Genomic DNA, 24486 nt, shown 5'->3' with positions numbered 1-24486 from the left:
GCGAGTAGGTAACATAAAAGTAATTATTCAATGGCAACAAATTGAAATAGCAAGCTTTCTTAGATGAATTGCTTCCATGTGACCTTCTAAACCCCCCTGGACAAACTTTAGTCGGGAAACAATCAGTGGGTTAGGTTACGGCCACCGCCCACATTTTATGTTAGCCTGGTACTTCAGCCTGAGAAATGTAGCACTTACTATGAAGGAAATCTCTTGTCTTCGATAATCCAGGCTCGATTAAACTATTTAATCCAAATGATTAGTAAATAATATTTATGACAAATTCAATTGTTTTCGAATTCATGTTTGGTTCATAAATTATATTACGTGCTTAGCGGTAAAGGAAAACATCGTGAGGAAACCCACATACCAGAGATAATAATTTTCGATGGTATGTGACCTAATCTGTATTGGGCTGGTTTTCCCTTCGCGGGTTGGAAGGTCAGACAGGCAGTCGCTTCTGTAAAAAACCGGACCTGTCAAATCTTCAGGTTAGGTAATTTTACCGAGGTAGGGATATAACGGAGTCCTCCATGGTCTAGTGGTTAGAGCGTTAGGCTCATGATTTAGAGGTCCGGGTTCGATTCCCGATGGGGACATTGTCGAAATCACTTTGTGAGACTGTCCTTTGTTTGGTAAGGACTTTTCAGGCTTGAATCACCTGAATGTCCGAAAAAGTAAGATGACTCCGTGCTTCGGAGGGCACGTTAAGCCGTTGGTCCCGGCTATTAGCCGTAAAAACACCTCCACCAACCCGCAGTGGAGCAGCGTGGTGGAGTATGCTCCATACACCCACCGGTTGATTGAGGGGAGGCCTGTGCCCAGCAGTGGGACGTATATAGGCTGTTTATGTATGTATGTAAGTATACTGTTATTCATAATTTTACTTAGCGTGTTTAGTTCTATAGATACTTTTTATTGATATTCTATAAACTAATAATACGAAACATGACGTCAAGTGACCAAAAATTGCCCATAATGAAGTTTAAAACAGTTCTTTTATTGTTGTGGGCGAGTTTTCAACCGTTTAAAACTATTTATTTCGGGGTTTAAAACGGTAACATTCGGTTAAAAACGTTTTAAATCGGTTGTTTTACATCTATAGTCAGGATCGAAGCAAATGGAATTCCATTGTCTCTGCTTACCCCGGTGGGAAATAGGCGTAAGTTTATATATGTATGTATTTATGTACACGAGCCGTGTCAGGGGCCTTTAGTGGCTCAATAGTAACCCAGACACGAAGGTAACCCTTTTAAGGACACGTGTCTCTAATGCTCTTAATACACACCAAAAAAGCCTAACTGAAGACAATAAACTTAACAAAATTCCGTCACCCTCCGTGAAATCCAATTAAATTACGTAAATTAAATGAACTAATTATGTAGGCTTTACCCTTCTTAACTCGTTTACGTCACTGCGTTACACTATTATATTTCCTTATGCTGTTCCTTCGGGACCCCTTAGCCCTTTTAAAACGCCAGGCGGGTCTGCATGACAACCGCGCCGCGCAGCGCGAATTATATCGAGCGCTTCGACCAATAAACATTACGATTGCTATCTACGTAGATGGACGTCAAACGGCTATTGGTCGAAGGCCTCGATATAATTCGCGCCGCGCATGGCGCGGTTACCGTGCAGAGCCTACTGGTTAGACGCCAAGTCTTCTGGGAATTATTAAATCTTAGTTTCATAAATCATAACACCAACCCACAGTGGAGCAGCGTGGTGGAGTATGCTCCATACCCCCTCCGGTTGATTGGAAAGTCCCCCATTATGAATACTATATGAATAACGCCATCTATTACAAATTGAGAGAACTACTTAGCTCCCTGCAGCAGTTGTTGTGTATGGACTGTAGTAGTATTATAAAAATTATCATAGATGGCAGTACCTGTTTAGAAATGGAGCCTAAATAACATAGAGCCGTGATCAGTGTTGTTCTATACTAAGATCTATACAGATCAAGATCTATGATGCAAATAGAACTTAGGATTATAAAGTAAAATAATATTTTCCCAAATATAAGATTTCCTGTAAGAAACTGCTATTTAGCAATAAGGCAGCCGATTGTGCTGCACTGGTCAGTTTTGTAATTGTTTTTAATGTTGTGTTTATATGTGCAATAAAGCAAGTCTGTATTGTATTGTTCCTGAGAAACTAAAATAAAACCACCCTAAATACTAAGAATTCTATTTATTACGTAAGTGTATCTTCAGAGCGGATATATTCCCCGATATCGGCCTGATGGAACGCTATAGTAGCAAGTGGATCTGCATGTCTGCACTCTGCTGTCGTGCGAGATGCTACTCCAAACCCTATCGGGATGTCTGACATAGTTAGGACCACCACTCCTTGATGCTTCGGTGTGTTTTCTGTTATACGGCCTAGTCCTGAAAAAAAAATTGCCATTTAGTTACAGACAGTACTTTCACATTTCATTTTCTTGAAGCCTGAATTCATAATGAGACATAATGTTGGCTATTAAGTAATAAATACATAGTAATATGAACATAAATTGCTCCACCAGTCTCATCACAATGGTTCATAGCCTTTGTAATGTATTTAGGTGTGATACTTACCACTCTTTATAACATGATGTCCATACAAAAACTGTTGTTCCGCAGATGGCTTCACCCAAAGCTTGTAAGGCGCATATGGGGCTATGTATGTCAACGCTGTGATATGTAGCCTGAATTTATTCGTCTTAGTAAACTTGCCGAAGCATGTACCTGCCGAAACTAAGTGATCAGGCTTGATAGTTTGTGCTAAGGCTAAAAGGCGCTCGGAAATGTAATAAACACGGTCTTTCTTCTCTCTGAAGCAATATGTGCCATCTGGTCGGTCTATAAGGAGCTTTACATTGACTCCAATGCTGGAATTTAGAAATAATAGAGTTAAAATTGGTAAAAATGTATGGTTAAAGCGTGGACAAAACGTCTGTCGAAAAACACAAGTTTTAGCGAATGAATGTCGTGTAAAAAGTAGTACTCACTATTTAGTAAGTTTCTCAAACAATATCCTCGTTCTTTCTTCAGATAAAACCTTCATTTTGTGCTATTTTTCTATTTATTTAGAACAATAATATAAACACGTGCACACGACGTCTTGCCGCAGTTATGACATTGACAGTTCTCGTTCTGAAACTAAAGGATCTTTCTTTAATAGCAATAGGCAATTATTCACAAAAATATTATTAAAGCTTGAAAACATCTATCTTGAAAAATTTTAATTTATTTTATTTATTTTCTTTTATAATTAAATGTAACATTAACGTGATTTTCAAATCATGTATTTCGGAACGCACCTTCTTAATCCTATTCTCGTTCGCTCATTCGCGAATCGCGGATTGAACGATCTCTCGTGATTGGAACGTTCATTCAATTTAATTCATCGAAGGCCGGGAGAGATAGTGGTAAGTCACTTTTCCTAACTTTTGTGTCATTAACATTAGAGTACTGTTAACATAGACATAGGTATTTTGATTTATTTTATATGGGCAAGTCAACATAATAATGTTATTTTAATAAAAACGTTTTACGACTTCTTTGTATAAGTTATCGCAAATTCCCACATCTGTTTTGTTTTGGCCGTGCTATAAACGATTTATCACGTGACGACAACAAACCAGTTTTGCACTAGTTTCAGGTAACCGCGAAATTTGAATTAAGTTTTATAAATTATATTATTATATTTGTGTGAAAATTTGTTACATACCGTATAAGAAAAATTAAAAAAAAAAATTCAATGCAATAACTTATACTCGTTTGGGTACATTATTTTTTATTACTTGATATTTTTAATAGAATTGGTCTTAAATGGTTTTATAACTGTAATTGTTATATCTTCATCGATAAGTGTAATAGAACTCTAAGCTGTAAGATAAAACATTGCTGCTACTTTATCATGATAAGAAAGACCGAGTTTTCCCGCTCATAGATTAAAAAATACGAAAGTACGATTAATGAAGTGAAATTGAAATTCGAAAGTCATATAGACATAAACCGAGCAACAAATACGCAAAAAAAAATTTCTTAGCAGGATTGGCATTGCACAACTATAAGTATAAGCTGCAATAGTTGGGTTTGTAAGGTACCTCATATTACTATTCTAATTACGTACCTTAATTTAGTAATTAAAATGTCTGAGCAGCACTCAATATGAAGCAATTTATAATCTTATTTACAAATCTGAATGCATCCCTAATGAAAATAACAACTAACAGATATTTTGATTTTCGTGTCGTTATTTGCACAGTTCTTGGAATAATTTCACTGTCTTGTGAAAATTTGCTTGCAATTACTTTTCTCTATTCTTTTTTTTATCTATTATTGCTTCTTTTGATTGATTGAAAATGGATGAATTGAGAGAATCTACAGTATAGAATAAATAAGGATAGTAGAGCAAACTAACAGCAGAGCAAACTACCAAAATATAAATTAATAAATGACATAAAACGCCCAGTAGGGTCACACTGTATTGGCCTAATTTAAATATTTTTGCCTAATTTAATTGGCAAACGCGAACCAACAGGCACGCTAGCCGCTCCCTTAGATATAAAGTACACTAAGAGCATTTTTAATTAAAAATCCCCAATGTACCGACAATGTAAGGTTAAGTGACGTCATCATTTGTCCGGAGGGAGCGGCCAAATTTGCCCTTGTCCTACATCATTTCGTTGATGTGCTTAATTTTGTGAGCCATTAACGACGGTAGAAAGTGTGGATGGATTGTGTTAAGAATGTGTGTGAAAGGTGTGAGTACTGAGATGACAACTGGCAGTTATGACTGGAAGAGGAAAACATGTTGAACCAACCCTACTGAGATAAGGGCAGGATGATGATGATGATTTACTATGGTCATACTCAATCACTTTAAGTGTTAAAATGTTCCACGATGCTTTCAACTTTAAAACATCTATTTACAAGATAATACTTTATGTCGTTATCCTGGAAATATTGTATTGCTCAGGAAAATTTAATGATAGTATGTGTTTCAATTAAGATAAATAAAGATAAATTAAAAATAGATTATAAAAAAATAAATAAATAAATAAATAAATAAAGTTACAAATGACCGATAGCAGGTGTATGACCATTATTTTAGATGACATACATATTGTGGTGCACTCTGAGATCTTTTAGTCACAGTCTATGTATGGACTGAACTTGATTTACATAAGGTACATTTGCATTACAAAGAGTCTGTTACATCTTATTGTGACCATCAGGTAACAGTAAATGTGAATAACTTTGTACCGCAAGGACGTTGGTTGTACTCAGCAACGAACCAATTTAGTTCGCCGCGTTTTTTGATGACTCGTGCGCAACAACTCGGCATTTTTTTAACACTTTGTTGTGACATTATAGTTTTGTCTTTTGTTGATTAGAAGACTGACAATTTTAGTAGGTAAACCAGTAATCTGAAAATTATAGCATCAATTTTTGAACATTTAATAAAATATTTCAGAACTCTAACTGTTCGGACCACTTTTCGTAATAATTTATAGTACACCGAACGACCAAAAAAGATACAGTGTCTATAGATATTTTATCATATCAACTGTATCTAATTGTTTTAGTAAGAAGCTCTAATCAACTTACCTTTAGTTTATTCTATTATTAGCAAACTCGCTTCCCAAGATGTAGGAAAATAGGTAAGAGACATACGAGTTATTGGGAATACCCATTAATTTACGAATACAGTCGTTCAACTGAAAGATGACCCACGAATACCCATGAGCCAACGATCTTGTGTGGGATGAGGAAGAAAATTTGGGGACCAGGTTAATTTATGATAATGCACTAAAGGTGAATCAACATTTCTTTGTTACAGATTGTATATCGCAAATAACGACGAGTTCATTCGACGTTGGTTCGGTTCATAACGCAGACGTTTATTTTGAGAGAACATACAAAAATACTCTTGTGTACCGTGTACAGCATATGGTGTTTGAGTGTTGACGCAAGATGCCTGTAACTTACTACCCGAAGAATTTGGGAGCTAACGGTTGGGGCTGGCACCGCACCGGTAAAGCTGTCAGTGCGTTACGAGGATTTCTGGACTCGGAACGCGGTGGAAAATCGGGGGACACTGAGCCCCTGATTGGGCGCAGTGGAAGTCTATACCCAAGTCTTCCCTCTACTGATGAAACCCCGACGGTTGCCTGCGGGAAGCTGTACCCCTGCTTGCCAGTTGAAGCGTACGAGAATGGTGAAGTCGAAGAAGTGGTCGAGGAGTCGTGTGCATCTGTGGATGTTAAGATGGTGGTAAGTGTTTGTTTTAGATCATTTATACCGTTGACGATTGAAAGAATTACGGCGATAACGTTACCCAAACGCTGTAAACCTTGTCCATGCACAAGATACGCAAAAAATAAGACATAGCTTCCGCGTGAAAGGCCTTTTGAAAGTGTCTATTGAAAACACGAATGAATGACATAATATGTATTTCCATTTCCTCCGTAAAATATTTGTTTGTGTAATTGAATCACAATATTTACTATCCATAAATATTACAAACAGCATAAATATTACAATATATCTATCTATAAGTTTTACAACGCCGTAAACATCTGTTTCAGCCTAAGTTATTCGTTTGTTTTTAATATATGTATTTATGTATGTCTTTGTTAAACATGATATCTATTGTCTCTCCGTTTGAATATGATGTAAATGTTTACACATTTATCATTGTTATCTTTATGAACTCTAAATTAACTTTTGACATTAAAGAGACCGGTATTAGTCGTTTACGCTACCGCTGAGCGTAAATTTCATGATAAATGAAATTTGTAATAATATGATAAATAACAAATTAAGTTAAATAGATATCAGTCATACAGTGTCTGTACGAACACAAATACGCATAGATAGAGGGCAAAAATATTACGCGTTTCAAATGATAGCCCAGCCGGGTATTGTACCTATTGATCCTCGGACATTCAATTCGAGCACAAATTCGGTTGTCTATTAAAAAAAAAAAATTAATAAGTTAGGAAATCTTTATCTCTTTTACGAAAGACTGCTGTGTATGTCCGATACTCAATTTCATGGTGTAGAGTTGGCAACCATCAACACATGTTCATAACACAAAGATCCGTTGCGATTGTGAACTTCCTTAGATGGTTCAGGATTATTATTTAACAAGATGTCCAGAAAAACCAATTTACTTCCGTTCAAACTGAAAATTTTTAATAATAAAAATTCTAGAAGGGAAATGCAATGTATAACATAACAAATACTTTATTGCACAAACAGGAAAAAACAAAATACAAAACAAAAGAGAAAAATAATTAGTACAATAGGCGGCCTTATTGCTAAGTATAGTAGTATTGTAGTATGTGTGTAACAAAACTAGAACAGTGATCCATAATCATCCCCCATTCCTCTATTTATATTTCATGTACACATCGAATCTCAATTACCTGATCGACCTTAACGGCCATTAATAACGTACTAATGGCTAGCCACACCTCATTAATTTCACATTGCACATTCATTACCTGCTTCTGTGTACTACATCACATGCAATCTCATCTAATTTGACAAGCAACTATTGGCAGCTATTGGCTATTCAGAATTAAAATGTTACTTCTAAAACGACAGATATCACGTTGGGTATCTACATTTGTTGGATGACAAAAAATCAGTACCTACCTACGCTGTGACTGAAAGTACTAAAGTAAAAGTAAAGTACTAAGTGTAAAAAACGGGCTCTTTTTATAACATCGAAACTCCAAAAATCAAAGCCATATACCTAATATGTACCCATCAAAAGCGTACAAGACCAAGATGAAATACTTTGACGAACTCACTAAACTTGAACGATTATAGGAAATTTCGACTAAGGAAAATAATTTGTAATCGTTTTTTTTTTACTTAATAGGCATTGATTTTTGTTTTTTATAGCACTGACCCGAGCTTAAGAAAACTCACAAAGAGAAAATTTTAATCGAGAAAAAATCGAATGAAAGAATTTCGCATGGACAGGAAGAGGACCCAGGAGGTGGTGTAATGGTTAACACGCTCGTCCTGGCTTTATTAAGAGCTGCGGGTCCAAGTCCCGTCCGAGTCAGAGTTTTTTTCGATTCAAATGATCTCTTTGTTGATAGACATTCATCTTACAATCTTTCTTTAAACAGCGATCACTAAACTCTGAATCATTATGACGTCACAATTAATCACTCTTAAGGAAACGGCTCGTAATATGCGCCAAATTAGATCTTTGTTCTGACTCATAACTCTAATGCCTTTTCCCAGTTCTCAAACCAAACTCGAATACAACTTCCGTTGGGGAAAACCCAAAATTACCTGGTAGGAAACTCACAGAACCAGTTTCTTGCGTGGTCTAATAACAAAACACCAGAACCTAACTATTATACTATGATTTAGACCATATTATTAACTATACAATACAATACAAAAACTCTTTATTGCACTTAAAATAAATTAAAAAAATAAATAAACAATTGTAATCAGCTACATCAAGCGACCTAATAAGGTAGCAATCTCTTCCAGGTAACCTTGAGGCATAGGAAATGAATTTAATAATGACTTGGCTTAACTCTTTCACAAATTAGAAAAAATAAAGACTACATCCAATACTTAAAACTTTAGACTGGGAGCGATTAAAATACAGACTAAATGACCAATCTCAGAACTTAGTAGGTATCAAAAAGACTGCAACCTATACCACTTCAAAATGTGCCATTACTGATCAAGGGCTAACTTGTGGGAAAATTCAAAGTAATGAACTTTAATATCTCATCCTAAACTAAACATTTTAACATATAACGATGCTTGACTATATAATTTTAATGTTAATAATAACGCGAGTGTCTGTTTCATCTTCACGCAGAGAAGCTCGTAATAATTTGATTACTATAACTCGCTTATATCGTAATCAAATAACGCGGTTGCCTACCGGCTGACATCACACGCTAAGAATGAAAAAAGAGACATGAGGGATTATATTTTTAACTTTTTCTGGAAATAGGCCTTACTTTGCTTTCTTTAAACGATAAGCGAGATTTATTTTGGCATTCTTTAGCTTAGTCAAACACATACAAGCACGAGAGAAATATTCGTATTCGATTATCAGACTGTTTTTCCACCTTATTGCATATGAAGGCCCCATTGACTTGGAAAATCGAATCTTCGATTTTTACGCCAATCAAATTCTTCTCAGCCTTTTTATCGCTTTCGTGGTCTTATTATCATGTAAATGGTAAAATGAGTGTTTTTAGTTAAAAAGAACAAAAAAGAGGTCATAATATCCTTGAAAGATGGTAAAACATGGACTGTACTGGACATCTAAACGTTATCTAAAACTTGCGTAAAAATGTAAATTCGCAATTTATCAATCATCATTAATAATTGCCTGGTTTTGACATTGAAGCAGCGTGGTGGAGTATATTCCATGCCCTCACCGGTTGATCTAGGTGAGGCCTGTGCCCAGCAGTGGTACGTATATAGGCTGTTTATATTACATTATATTACGGTATTTAATTATGTTAGACATTGTTATTTTCACTGCTAGCTTAAAAACGCCATACTGTCGTGCCAACCTTCGCAATTAAATCTTGGCTGCATCTAAAGTTTCAAATCTCGGTTTGATGGTTATATTTCCGCAAAAAGTACATAGTGCTTCGTCATGTAAAATTGTTTATAGAGACACGAAATTGCCAAATAATTCAATTTCGTTGTCTGTCCACATCTGTCCATCAAAGCTACTAGTAAAGATCCCTAACCTATCTACTAATATTTATAAAATTGGCAAAGGGCCAAACGAAAGTACATCGTCGTTCTAAGAATTTCAGCGATCTCTCATTTTCCCTATGCTAACACCTTATTTTACAATAAGAATATTAGAAAAAAACATACTTTATAAAATTAAATATAATTAAATAATTACCTATATATTTGTACATATACTGTATACATTAGTGATTTGTCAGGACTTAGTTCTGCGTACAGTTTTTACCTTATCATATTACGTTTTTATTTATTTGTTTATTATTTATATTTTCTGATAATTACAAAGTAAATCCTACATAAAAATTCTATGATTTCGTTTATCAATATTTTAATAACTATCTGGAAAGATGACCAATAATGTAACCAACTCAACACCTGTAAGTCCATTATCTCTACTAAGAATACTAAGATAGAGCACTAAGTCGTCAGAGTTCAACTTCCTGACATATTTAGTGTTGTGTTAAGATAGGCATGACTCACGTCACGTTACACGTTGATACGTAACCACTTCTTATCCGAAGACCGGTTAACATTTTCGTTATGTAAAACTTGAACTTCAAAGAGTAACTACTATGTTACCTATTGAATAAAGATATTTTTGAATTTGAATTTTAGGATATTTATCAATTCCTACTCCCGGGCAATCCCGGGTAGTAAAGCGGCATGGTTTATTTTAAGTCTATAAAATTACAAATAAGTATTTTGAAACAACGACCTCCTTTTGTCTGTTTATCGCAACGGCCATCAAAGGTCTTGGCATCGAGTATTATATGATCTGTGGCATCGCTAAGGCATACAAAATAGGACAGTCAGGCTATTCTTCTTAGTCATATTTATTTATTTATTTATACCTCCGTCAAATTATACGAAATCACCTTATTTGTTTTTATTATTATTTTTACACCTCTGCGTACCCCTTGGGCTTCTTTTTATATTTACAATCTCAGATGTCGAGAACATACAAATAAAATAGAACTTATTGTATATTGGCCCCGATTCCTGCAGACATCTCTTAATTTTACTTTAAGTTATACCTGTCATTTTCTTATCCGCCGAAAAGGAAAGGGACGGATGATTGACAGCTCTTAATTTTAGGAAGAATGAGTAAATAAATGAATAACCCGGGCGAATTTTTAGACGGTTGTTTTAGATTTGTGCTTAAAATTGACGTGTGTTCCATAAATTTTATGCTTGTCGATTACCCGTCCCTTTCCTTTTCGGCGGATAAGAAAATGACAGATATAACCTAAAATAAAATTAGATGGTATTTACAGGAATTAGCACCATTACGTGGCTAAAATATGCAAACAAAATAATTAATTTGACCTAATTTATAACAGCCCGTAGCGTGTCTGTAAAATGACTCTACTCATGCCATTTCATTTTACAATTTAAAAAATAAAAAAAAGTTTTTTTTTGCAATACTAGAAAAAAAAAGTAAAACAAATATGCGAAAGTTATTAAAAGCATGCGACAGCAAGCTACTATGACATTACCATGTCCTACAAGTGGACTTTCGTGTCGTGACCCTCAAGAGCAGGCAAGATGGCGACAGTCAGACTACAATCCGTTAACGAAACAAGCTTGCTCAGGCCATTTTTGGGAATCGCTACCTTTTACGTAAACATGAACCTACTAAAGTTTTTGGGCAATAAGTTGTTTAAAGATTGAAAGTAAAAGGTTATTTACTAATTTTGTTTAAAACAAGTCAAAGAACATTCCGAATTTAAACGATAAAAACGGATTTAACATTAAAAAATCCCTTAGGACCATTATTGTAAAATGTACTTTAGATAATAATATGACAGCTATAACAAAAAATCATCTCATCTAGCTTAACATAGCTGGCGAGGAGCGGATACCTACATATAATTATTTATACTCAGCCTACCCCTACAGGAATACAAACGTGATAATAATTATGTTATGTTACTTTTGATACCTACCTATATAGGTAGGTACCTAGTACCTAGGCTTGCCATATTTATCTAATGACTCTACACAATAATTATCGTTTATCTTAAAGACTAGTAATTTGCTTATTCAAATGTAAACTTGTGATTGTGTTGTGAGTAATCTAGGTACGTCGTCATTGCTTGACTCAACAACTTAATGACGTAGGTTTAAATTTTATTTTAATTTAACTTAATCGCCGTTCAACTAAATAAAAATAGCTACGCATAATATACATACATTATTTATAATCGTTGTTCAGTACTTTATACTTAAATAGCTTTTGTTTACATATTTTTTAAGATACACCACTTTTCATCAAGGTTATTAGAAGTACTCAAGGTCGCAATCAATCAATGTTGCTAGGTTTACCTTATCAAAATTTACTTCTATTAAACTATTAAATTAAACATAGTTAAATAAAAAGCTAGGCCAAAAACAAATTTAATAAATTACAGCATTTTTCATTTCATACAGACAGACTTAAAACAATCATTCTTAGCCGGTAAATCAATGCAACTCAATTTAGTAGCTTACGTCATACTCTGCCTGGCAATATTCTAAGCGTGTAATCCTGCTACGTTGAATAGGTCACAAAGATCATACTGTCTTGTTACAACGTTAAGCTTTTTGATTCAGACTGTGGTATTTCTGTCAATTTTCGTGTGAAATTTTTCGGTAGTGGTGCTGTTTCAACAAATTATTTAGTTTTTCGTAAATTATAACTTTATTTTTGTTTAAATTGTGTCTAAAGTGATGGCATTTATATTGTTGTGCTGTGTGTGAGATGATTTGTGTAATCAAAAGCTTTTTGTAATAGAAATTTAGAGTTTATTATGGTGTCAAATTCCAATACGATTTCTGTGCAATTTTAGTGTTAACTGATGATCTCACTTGTTTTGCCTACTTAACGAAGTATATATTGGTCATACACAAACACGTGTTCAGATGTGATCACTTTAAAAATATAGTCTATATAATTATATATTACTTCATATTCGCAAAAACTAACGATTATTATTATATTGCACTGAAAATTTAAAATATACGATTTATCTTACTATTTAAATTATTTTAATTTATGTTAAATTGTCTCCTTCTGTGGGCTGTTCAGATCCGTGGTTACTATATTCTAAGGGGCTATGCTTTGTTTTGGAAGATACAAACTGGAAGGTTATTTCCTTCTATATTGTATTTTATCCTAACGTATAATATTTTAAAAACTTAAAAATATTGAACATGTTAAACAATCAAAAAAATAAAATAAACATTCGGTTATATGGGTTAGCGACTTTTCTGTGGACCCAAAAAACTGACCGAATTTCCCATCTGCTAAAACTACCACAAAACTTATATATTTTTTACTGGCCACACCGATTAGGTGTCGGTTTCCGGCATCGATTTACCAGAGATACGTCTAGAATATATCTTTATACAACTATTTATCTAGTATTAATTAATTTTGTCAGAGTTCAGTGGCTCTTTCCTGTTCCTAGTATTTCTTGATATGTAGACTATTAATATTAGTAAAAACATACCGCCCTAAAGGGCTACGGGGATTATTTTACAAATCCACTTTTCTTCTCTTCTAACTTCAAAAGTTAAAAAAACTGTCGTTCATTTCATATTCGTTATTCCCTTCTGTGGATATCTTTCCTGTGAATTCACGTGTCCACAAGAGATACTTATGTCCACAGAATGTATGTTTTTAATTGTCATCACATGAAATGGGGCTTTTTAGACTTATTTATTTGTTGAGGTGGTTCTATTTTAATGAAAATAATTTGTATTTTCTTGCATCTTGTTATGGCATGCCTTCAAAATCGAGATTATCTTGTTTCAAGTAAAAAATAATTAATTTAGAGTGCTATTCGATTCATGAAGCATAACCTTACGCCCTACTTACTACATATCGGTTTTGCCGACAATTATTGAATAAGTATACTTAAATATGGAACAGAAGTCCAGTCAGATCATTTTGGTGGATCAAAAGGACAACTATCTTTGCACAATAACGTTTATTAAGTATTCTACTGATTCTCATCCATCACAGAATACAATAAATACGACATCTATCAGCACAGTTTCTCAATATTTAATATATGACCCAGTACTCATTTGTGCCGACTTAAAACTTGTACTAAAACAAATAAAATTATTTCCTCCGGCTTTCAAAGACTTATACTTATTAATACCATTACAGTTTGCGGAAAAACCAATTGCAAGGGCATTATGGTAATTCCAATTGATGATGTGCATGTGCCTGAAATACAAAATATATGCAAATACTGCTCCCTTTTTAAAGGGACATTTCAAAATCACCAAATTTTCTGGAGCTCCTAACACAATCCATGCAAAAAGGTTGATCTGGTACACTATGTGCCGCTCGCACTAAGTGTCCTCATTTTCAAAACGGCCAAACGCCAATTGTTGTATCCAGCGACTCCGTCGAGTTTTGCATTAGGGTCCAGGCCCACTATGGCCAGTTCAGTTGTTTCTTCTCTTGGAACCCTTTCTGCTTCGACGGTCACTGGACCTTTAGACACCATCTTTGGAACCTATGTTTGTACGTCAGCCACTTACAGCACGAAAAAGGTTAGTGTTTGAAAATATCTACTTTGGTGACTCCCTTTCTTTGACACCGCCCAAAATTGTTGAAAAACGACCAGCGGATGAATGTGATGATAAGCACTCACCACCTAAAATAACCGAAAGACGTAATTTACCACATACCGACCATTATAGATGGCGACGCGGCTCACCATCTAGGAATCACGTTGGTCTAACGGAAAGCACGACTATATTCCAATTGGGCTAGTCTGAGGGTACTTAGTTTATCTTACGATGGTTGTACCTCACTCAACCCTAATTGAGATTTACTCGTGGAGCTTATGGTAAATTGACGAAATCTCACCATCTAGGTATGCTAAAAAATATCCAGCAATCTTTGATGATGGTGATCATGAAAACTTACCACCAAAGAATCAGCGATTACTGATAAATATTTTTTTGTCTTCTATGGATAGGTACTGTAGCTTCTGATCACGTGGTTCTTTGATAAGTAATTTAACATACTTATGGCTTTTAAAATCGAAGTTTTTGTTAAAACCTTTAATTTGATATACCTTTGTTATAGTTTATTGAAATAAGTCAATAATTAAGATAGGTATGTAAATCTATAATAGCGTAAGGTTACTCATTCACTGACTGACTGACTCACTCATCAGAAAATTTCAGAAACTACAAGTAATCTTTAATTTTGCATGGGGCATAGGGTTTCTTTTAGGATATAGATACTCTCTAAGACGGGATTTTGCGAAATTTTACTTCTAAGGGAGTAAAAAGAGGTTGCAAAGTTTGTATGAAACTTCTATAGTTTTAACAAGTAGATGGGATTCCAAAGTACTAGAAAATGTTCATTATTTAAAGAAATTAAAAAATATTTACCACATTTCTTTACAACCTAGAAATAAAAATCACAAAGAGGTAACGTGACATAAAAGGTGTAAGTTTGTGTGGAGTACTTATATATTTTTTTAAAGCTGTCTACTCGAAAATCGCATAATACACTACCTATGCGAAGGGGCTCTAGAGTTTATACTAGTATAAACATAAAATAAATGGAAAACATAAGTGTCTAGAAGGAGTAATGTTGATTTCTTGACTGATTTTGATCTTTTCTGTGGCTTATGTCACTTCTGTGAACATCAAAAATTTAAAAAGTGCCATAATTGTTATAATTTCCTAAAACGATCTAGTTTCTTACTGTCATTGGGACATTTTGATTGATCTCTAATAAATAAACACAAATTTTCAATAAATTGGGATCTTTTTATTTTTCAATTTTTTGAACCCCGTTTTGTGTATGACCCATATGTGCTATTCTCAATGTAAAAATAAGTGGTCGCCCCATGAAACCATGCTTCTATGCATATTTTATCCTCTTTCCATTTATTTGAGCTACTGACCTAAATTACTAAGAAGTGAGTTATTTAGTCGCGACGATTTTATATGCTTATGTTTCTAATATGCCGGACAGTACAAAGTTATTAACCTTGATGTTTCTAACTTTAAAATATTCTCATTTTTAAGGTAACAAATAAATATTCTTTCTGCTTGTAGCCATTTATGGTGAAGTAAATTATTATTGTAGTTAATATTCATTATTTTATTAGGTTCTACTACAGGGTACTATTTAAATATTTGACAAGAGGGGTAGGTAGGTTGAAGTTTAGACTTAAAATACATTTTATATCCAAGTAAATCTTTATTATCATAATAATAAATTAATTGGTTGAAGTATGGTAGTGTTTAACATTGATACAACTAAGCATACAAACATAAATTGCCTATATGACATCCAGTAGCTGGGCGGGCACAGGCCTTCCCTAAATCAATGGGAACAACTAACAACAACTGTGTCAACCATTCATTCATTCATTTACTGTTAATTGATACTTCTTCTAATCCTATTATCCCCTGTTGAAATGTAGGGCTCGAATAACAGATTTCCACTCCTCGCGGTCTTTTGCAGTGTCTATAGCTTGCTTTCATGATATGCCAACTTTTGTTTTTATACTTTAGGTATGATTTAGTATTTAATAAACAGTAATAATTTGCTTTACTTTTGTACTTGTCTCATTATCTTATTCGCTAAAATTTTTAATTGACTGGCCATACCACTATTCATTCATAATATCTATAGAATAAAGTACAAGATATTATAACAATAATGCTTATTTCACTTCATATATCAAAATGTAGAACTTCTATTTAATACTTCCCGTATCATTGAAAAAAAATACAATATTGCCATACAGGTACAATTAGCAGCCGTATAATGGATGATGTCACTAAATAAAATCTAACATGGCCTCCACAGTTTCTCACAGTTAGTATTGTGAACACATCTGGCTGACTAACTGTGTTGCTTGTGTCTTGACATTTTATTTAAAAAAAATAGTGTTGTTTTTTTATGAAATGTTTGTGTACTAGTTTGTGATGTAATGAGGACACTATTTCATATCAACAAGGCTATCAAAAAAGTATAAAAAATATAAAGATTTTGCTTGTTTAATTTAAAAAAATCGTTATTTTTATGCAGTAGCTTTACTGTAGTCAGGTTGTGAATACACACAGCATAACAATAAAACTGTCATCATAAAAAACCTAGACCAAAATTTAAAATAAATAAATTCTACAGATTATCCAACATGGCTTAGCATAAAGCGTTACAGACTATAAAGTGTAGTGAAAGACCTCAAGATGGGGCAAAATGGAGGCGCTGATTTTGGCGCGCTTTTGCAAGGCGCGGGAAAACAAATTTTGCAACAAGGAGGCCAGGCATTGTTCCAATATGGGGCACAGGCTTTGGGAAATATCATCAGTGAAGTCTTTCAGAAGAAAGAAGTGGAACAGAAACGGTTCCTACCGAGCATCAAGAATTACAAAGTGGTAAGTTGAAAGTTTTAAAGCAGCAATATTCTTTGTTAACTAGTGTAACTTAACTAGTTTATTCATTTCGTAACATCTAAAAATAATTCGAAAAAATAGCACACGAAATTGTGTAAAAGAACTGATCACGAGACATGTAGAAAATGTGCTTTTTGTTTACATTTATCTAATCTACCTTGAAACCGATTTGGAAGGTTAATGGCCGAAACACTCATTGTAAAATTTAAAAATGGCGCCTAGGTAATATGTCATCGTAAGAAATACTTTACATTTTAGTTATGTATTAAATTACAATATGTACATTGGATATGGATATAATATTAGTGAAAAGTTTGTGTAAAGTTATCAGTATGTCAATCAATCAATCATTCAATCAATAATACTTTGTGTATGTCTTACTAAGTTTTGTCAGATATACCTAGTACCACAAAAATATTTTTTAAACCAACTTCATAAAAGGAAGTCTCCTATTCGACGTTATTATATTATATATTTTAACTGCAATCTATGATAAGACAATCACAGGTGAAAAACTGGATAAACACTAAGGAAGTAAGGACTGATGAAATTTACATTAGGATAAAAATCAGACAATAGCGAAAATCTAACGCATCATATTATTATGACTTAGTCAAATTAGACCTTTTACTAATTATTATTATTTTCGCGGCTCTAGCAGTGGTAAACATAAAAGTATATTATAAAAAAGAAGATATTATCGTCTCGACCTAACCTCGCGTGGGCAACGGCTCGACGGCCGAACAGCCACACCCACGTCGGTTATTGGCTTACGATGATCTTGAAGCTACAACTAATGACTCAAACTACCTGAGCGTCATTTATTTTGTGTGTAGGTATATAATTGATCTATTGGACATGGTTTTCCAAGGTCGAAAAAGTAAATTAGTAGGGAAATAGCGTTCCGTAGGAGAATCAATTGCTCTAAGGAAAAGTATATCATTCGCTCAGATTAGTGTCTCAACCTCAAGTTTTTGATCATTGTTAATATTAACTATAAACTAAAGGCGAAATCATAACATAACAGTATTGCTCTTTCACCTCCGAAGGGGTAGACAGAGGTGTATAGTATTATACACCTACCCCTCACCAGCTATATTTATGCCCCATGTAATAAATAGAGAGCGAGTCTATTGCCATTAACCGGGCACAAATTTCATAGGTAATAGGCGAAATCAACCGTGTAAATAACGAAAATTAGATTTTTATTAATTCTTAAAGCGACACGTAACTGTCTTGCGCCACACCATACTTCATTACCGTCTTATTTTCATATCATTCTGATACTCTTCCTTTAAAGCCATAAATGTATATCACATGCTCAGCGGTGAAGGAAAACATCTTGAGGAAACCCACATTCCCTAGAAATGCATTTTCGAAGGTGACCTAACCTGTATTGGGCTGGCTTTGAGCGAAACAGCCAATCCCCGCGCGGGTCCCATACTTCTTAATGGCCAAAGGCTCTATTAAATTACGCGATTTATCGAACACTACTGGTATAATACCTAGTGCAATGGGTCCTTGCTTATTAGCTTTAGGGGGTGAGGTAACTCAAGCTCGTATCGGGGCGGGGCGGAATGTACCTTTTAGACGTAATATTATCGTTTCTGCGTGTTTGTGCTCGCGTGATGCATTGTCCTTCAATTCCGTGTTAGTTTAATGGGCGGAAACCAGCAATCTACATTGGTGATCAGTCAATGAGACATAAAGTGTTGCTCTACTCAGAATACAGAACACTTAACCGAGTACGATTTGGTTTCCTTGCTTCTTGATTTAGAAAGTTTTCAAGTGCTCAAAGCACCTACGAAACACTGTCATGAAAAAAAAAATATTCTTGGTAGGTAAATATATTTTCGGAATAATTGTAACCCTCCTTCCCTTTTGGAATTTTAATGTACTTCACTGTACTGTCTTTGATAAAATGTTATGTGTTAGTTACCTACTGGTGCTAATTCCTGTAAATACCATCTAATTTTATTTTAAGTTATATCTGTCATTTTCTTATCCGCCGAAAAGGAAAGGGACGGGTAATCGACAAGCATAAAATTTATGGAACACACGTCAATTTTAAGCACAAATCTAAACCAACCGTCTAAAAATTTTACATCCGTCAATAACCCGACACAGTTAAGTAGACAGCACGTCAAACGGATTGCATACCAGCGACGTACCTTTTTGATTCGCCCGGATTATTCATTCATTTACTCATTCTTCCTAAAATTAAGAGCTGTGAATCATCCGTCCCTTTCCTTTTCGACGAATATGAAAATGACAGATATAACTTAACATAAAATTAGACGGTGTCTGCAGGAATCGGGGCCAATGTATTCATATTCCTTAATATAAATATTATTGCCCCCTATTACATGGGACTTAAACATAGCTGGCGAGGAATGGATGTATAGTATACTGAACACCTCTGTTTACTTCTTCGGGGATTGTGTGTATTCAAATTCCATAGAAATGTATTGTATTCACGTTTCGTAAAACGTATCTCATTTATTTATTTAGATACACATACAGCAATACACATGAAACTTTTACAGACAGCATTATAAATAGAAAGACTTCGTACAGCATTTACTATAAATGAAAACAAACTATATTAATACAGAATATATACATATATAACAATTTAACACATTTAATATACATTTAATATTAACACATAACATAAAAAATAAACAGCCTATATAACGTCCCACTGCTGGGCACAGGTATCCCCTCAATCAACCGGAGGGGGTATGGAGCATACTCCACCACGCTGCTCCACTGCGGGTTGGTGGAGGTGTTTTTACGGCTAATAGCCGGGACCGACGGCTTAACGTGCCCTTCGGAGCACGAAATCATCTAACAACACAAATAATAACACACAACACAACGTTAACACACAATTTTAACAAAATATAAATAGAATATTCATTTGAATAGGTTCTCCTCTAGCCTATAATAGTATTGATTTATTTAATAAGTAGGTAAGCTGTAATTTACAGCCAACGCAATATTGCGGCTACTAGTCATCGAAAGAATCCGTGGCATGTAATATCTAATATTTATATGAATGACACATGCATGTTATTCGCTTGGCCTTTAACTTATCTAGAGGAAATAATCTGACTTAGTATGTTTGTCCAGGTGTATTGGTAAAATATGCGAAATATTTAAACAATGCGCGGGTTTTTTTATGAAAGACTTTTCACATTTATACCTAACCAGGTTTTAAGTTTCTTTACAATGTCAAAGGGTAACCAACATCCATACCTATGTCTGGACTAACTTAATAATAATATAAAAGCTCACGACTATATCCCAATCGGGGTAGTCAGCGGTACATCCATTGCAAGATGAACTAAGTACCCACATCTCACCAAGATTTCTGTGAGAACAAGTACATTTTCGCGTTTATAATATCAGGAGGATAGCATTTATAAGACGGCCTTGAAATAGACTACTCTGAGCGCCAGACAGAGCACTGCAGGGCGGAAGGCAAGAGGGAAACTACTGCCCTATTTTTCCCTAAAAAAGTAGCATGGAGAATGCTACACCGACAAGAGCTGGCTCTTAAATTAACGACGAGAATATTAGTAGGATGTCCTAGACTCTAGATAAACGTATAAAATCATCCTTTACGATTGTTTTGCTAGGATGATCCCACCTAATTGTCTCGCGACCTTGTGTCTCATGCAGTAATTTACCAATTGAACATGAAAGGCGGGTCGACATAGCTACTAAACTAAAGACAATTTAGTCATTAGGTTGCATTGCATGCTTAAATGCAAGAGACGCGTGGAAAACTTAATAGAAAAGTATGTTTGTATAACAATTTATGCAGTCCACCTGTTATCCCGCTTACCTAACCTGGTAACTTGACAGGTCCGGTTTTTTATGCAACAAAATAAAATAAAAAAATATTAATATTATAGATTGGACAGCCATAAAAGTACAAACGACTAGCTTGGAATAGAAAAAAATATATATAGTTTATTATACAAGGGCCCCCACACACAAAAAAAAAAAGAAAGAAAGAAAGTATTTATGACAATAACATCATATCAAAGGGTATAGCGAGGTAAGGAAGACGAAATGGCCCCCATGGCCCATGACGGAATTATCATTTGTACTGGTATTGGCACTCTAAAAGAATACGAAATGTAAGGTCGTTGACCCCTGACCTTGACCTGTCTTTGAGATATTCGAGAAAGTTCGTACGCGCGCCGAGTTTTTTCAAAATTTTTTTTCCGAAAAACTATAAAAGCTAGAAGGATGGGACCAATTGCGTATAATTAGGGATACTTTGAAAAATATTCTGAATTTTTTTCAGAGTTCTGGTGAAATGACAACTGTGCAAAATAATTAAACAAAATATAAATATATTTTTTTAGTACTGTTCTATTATGTTTACCGCGCCAAAAAAAAAATATAATACTCTTTGATTTATATACTTACACCACACAAAAACTGATTAAAATCAAAGAGGCGCTTCTTGAGTAATTATGAATTTACTTAGTGTGCGTACGGCTGGTAGGAACTAATTAAAGAGGTCGTTTTTAGATTAATTATTATAATTACATGTTAAACATAATTTTAATCATCATCATCACTGTTTTCATTTATTACAACATTGACTGCATCATTTGAAAATATTTTCGACAGAATTTCAGCAGGACGTAAAATGCGAGATAGATATCTCGCATGAGCTAAGTAATATAATTATTACACTTGCGGCATATGAAAATCGACTTGCGAAAATCGTATTTTGGGCAAAAGAAAACCCATTTATGCAAACCGTTTACAATTTGTACTACGAACTAGAGTTTTAAGTTTAGCATCCTGTAGCACTTTCTTCATAATAGTGGCATCATTTTCCGTACCATAAATTGGCCCAGCAAAATCAACTATAAACCCGTTCGTAGTACAGATTGTAAACAGTTTGCATAAATGGGTTTTCTTTTGCCCAAAATACGATTTTCGCAAGTCGATTTTCATATCGCAAGTGTAATAATTATATTATTTAGCTCATGCGAGATATCTATCTCGCATTTTACGTCCTGCTGAAATTCTGTCGAAAATATTTTCAAATGATGCAATCAATGTTGTGATAAATGAAAATAGTGATGATGATGATTAAAATTCTGTTTAACATGTAATTATAATAATTAATCTAAAAACGACCTCTTTAATTAGTTCCTACCAGCCGTACGCACACTAAGTAAATTCATAATTACTCAAGAAGCGCCTCTTTGATTTTGATCAGTTTTTGTGTGGTGTAAGTATATAAATCAAAGAGTATTATATATTTTTTTTGGCGCGGTAAACATAATAGAACAGTACTAAAAAAATATATTTATATTTTGTTTAATTATTTTGCACAGTTGTCATTTCACCAGAACTCTGAAAAAAATACAGAATATTTTTCAAAGTATCCCTAATTATACGCAATTGGTCCCATCCTTCTAGCTTTTATAGTTTTTCGGAAAAAAAATTTTGAAAAAACTCGGCGCGCGTACGAACTTTCTCGAATATCTCAAAGACAGGTCAAGGTCAGGGGTCAACGACCTTACATTTCGTATTCTTTTAGAGTGCCAATACCAATACAAATGATAATTCCGTCATGGGCCATGGGGGCCATTTCGTCTTCCTTACCTCGCTATACCCTTTCCACTAAACAATTACAAAAGAAGAGGGATGCACCTCCGCCTCCTTTTTTCCACCTCCTTTTCATCCCCTTAAAAATTGGGGTGATTATATAAAAGGGCGGAGTTAACGGGTGATTTCCGGGATAAAAACTATCCCTCATATTGGGTAAATTAGTATGACACCTTAATTATATTGTACTAGCTTTTGCCCGCGACTTTGTCCGCGTGGCGTGTTATAAAAGAGAGATCTTTGTGTGTGTGGGAGTGCATATCAAATTTCAAGCATGTAACTTATGCAGTTTAGATTTTTTCATACAATTTTTCATACAAATGTTTCTTCCCACTAACTCCCGTTTCCGTGGGAATTTTGCAATATCCTGTTGCAACTAAGCTTTAAGTTTACTAAGGTACCTGCATGCCAAACTTCAAGCGTCTAACTTAAGTGGTTTAGATTTCCCGTTCCCGTGGGAATTTCGGGAATTCCTTTCTTAGTGCACCTCTACGGTACCTAAGCTACGTCCCTTCCAAATTTCAAGTGCCTACGTTTAGCCGTTTAGGCTGTGCGTTGATATGTCAGTCAGTCAGTTTCTCCTTTTATATATTTAGATTTTATCGCAATCCTTACCAACTAGATTTATTTACAATTGTCATTAAAAATTAACACAAAATAATATGTAAAAATAAAAATGTGTCAATCAGGATGTTCGTGCATGTTTAATATTCTCGACGATGGTTTTATTCAGTTCGATATTGCTATCTACTATCAAACATACTGTCCGTCAGCACCCAATGATGTGGCCAAAATTGAAAGACAAAGTCTTCCCAAAGTTCAAAGACAAAGTATCCAGTGCGAAAAAATTAGCATTCCACAGATTCTGTTGTATCCCATGACGAAGCAGCTCACTGCTAAGGAGTTCAATACGTACGTACGTACTTATACCTAGTACATTGTGAACCATCAATATTGCATTGAAATAGACGCCAAAGATCAATTTTGACGAGTTGCCAAAAGTAACATATCATACGTTCGTTCTGTTGTCCGTGGTCCAGTGATACCGTTCGCTCTGTAGATCCCAGGTTCAAATCCCGGTAGGGATTTATCACAAAAATCACACTGTGAGCTCTGGTTTCGTTAGGACATTGCAGGTTGATCACCCGATTGTCCGAAAGTAAGATGATTCGTGCTTCGGAAGGCACGTTAAGCTGTCATTGGTCCTAATATTTTTAAAGGTATATTATTATTTTTTTTATCTCGTCTAGATTTCGCAATGACAACTGAAATGGAAGCAAGTAAGAGCTTTCATCCAGTGGAATCTATTTCAGACGCCGTGTTTATCTCTAACTCGACCGATGTTAATTGCTAGCGCATGCGCACTCGTTTTATTGCACAGATGTTAAGATTATTTTCAGTCTATTTTGTTATCCGAAGTATATTATGTTTTATTTCGTAAATACTTAACTAATGTCAAGGATAAAGATTCTTCTTTATGGTGACGTGGAAAAAAAGCAATAAAGGCTAGGGAGTTGTGATGTGTACTTCATACCAAAAGTGGCTGTATTTTGTCTTCTAATTACTTGTGGCTCTGTGACCCCTTTGGAGAATACAAAAATGAGTTTATTTTCATTGGGATTAAGGTCCCGATTCCTACAGACACATCCTAATTTTGTTT

General features: G+C 34.6%; 2 protein-coding genes across 7 annotated transcripts in view; one reads left to right on the top strand and one right to left on the bottom strand.

Moving 5' to 3' along the window:
* Nucleotides 1–2176: 2176 nt before the first annotated feature.
* On the bottom strand, nt 2177–3143 carry LOC126378200 (60S ribosome subunit biogenesis protein NIP7 homolog). The gene is made up of 3 exons (XM_050026420.1): nt 2993–3143; nt 2580–2872; nt 2177–2390 (listed from the first exon to the last, which is right to left on the bottom strand). Exons 1-3 carry the CDS (start codon nt 3046–3048, stop codon nt 2197–2199), a joined length of 543 nt encoding a protein of 180 aa, XP_049882377.1. The 5' UTR covers nt 3049–3143; the 3' UTR covers nt 2177–2196.
* A 189-nt stretch (nt 3144–3332) lies between these two features.
* The window catches only part of LOC126378044 (calpain-B-like), a 59350-nt gene continuing 38196 nt past the window's right edge, over nt 3333–24486 (top strand). For 2 of the 6 annotated variants that reach the window (XM_050026141.1, XM_050026137.1), the window contains exon 1: nt 16743–17162. In XM_050026141.1, the coding sequence (XP_049882098.1) occupies nt 16974–17162 (189 nt within the window). In that variant the 5' untranslated portion in view covers nt 16743–16973. Of the gene's footprint in view, nt 3413–5832; nt 6267–12355; nt 12522–15585; nt 15692–16742; nt 17163–24486 lie in introns of those variants that run through there. The other 4 variants (XM_050026136.1, XM_050026138.1, XM_050026139.1 and 1 more) reach the window with 4 other exon arrangements.

This window comes from Pectinophora gossypiella, chromosome 25 (genome assembly GCF_024362695.1).
Source record: "Pectinophora gossypiella chromosome 25, ilPecGoss1.1, whole genome shotgun sequence".
Lineage (NCBI taxonomy): Eukaryota > Metazoa > Arthropoda > Insecta > Lepidoptera > Gelechiidae > Pectinophora > Pectinophora gossypiella.
Note: the sequence above shows the minus strand (reverse complement) of the source record. Positions and strands in the feature narration are given on the sequence as shown.

Bases quoted from the DNA above. Each gene is read 5' to 3' on its own strand.
- LOC126378200 (XM_050026420.1), bottom strand. From the start codon at position 3,048: ATGAAGGTTTTATCTGAAGAAAGAACGAGGATATTGTTTGAGAAACTT. The intron at 2,873-2,992 runs GTGAGTACTACT...TCTAAATTCCAG, and splicing joins TTTGAGAAACTTACTAAATA to CATTGGAGTCAATGTAAAGC. The intron at 2,391-2,579 runs GTAAGTATCACA...TTTTTTTTTCAG, and splicing joins ACATCATGTTATAAAGAGTG to GACTAGGCCGTATAACAGAA.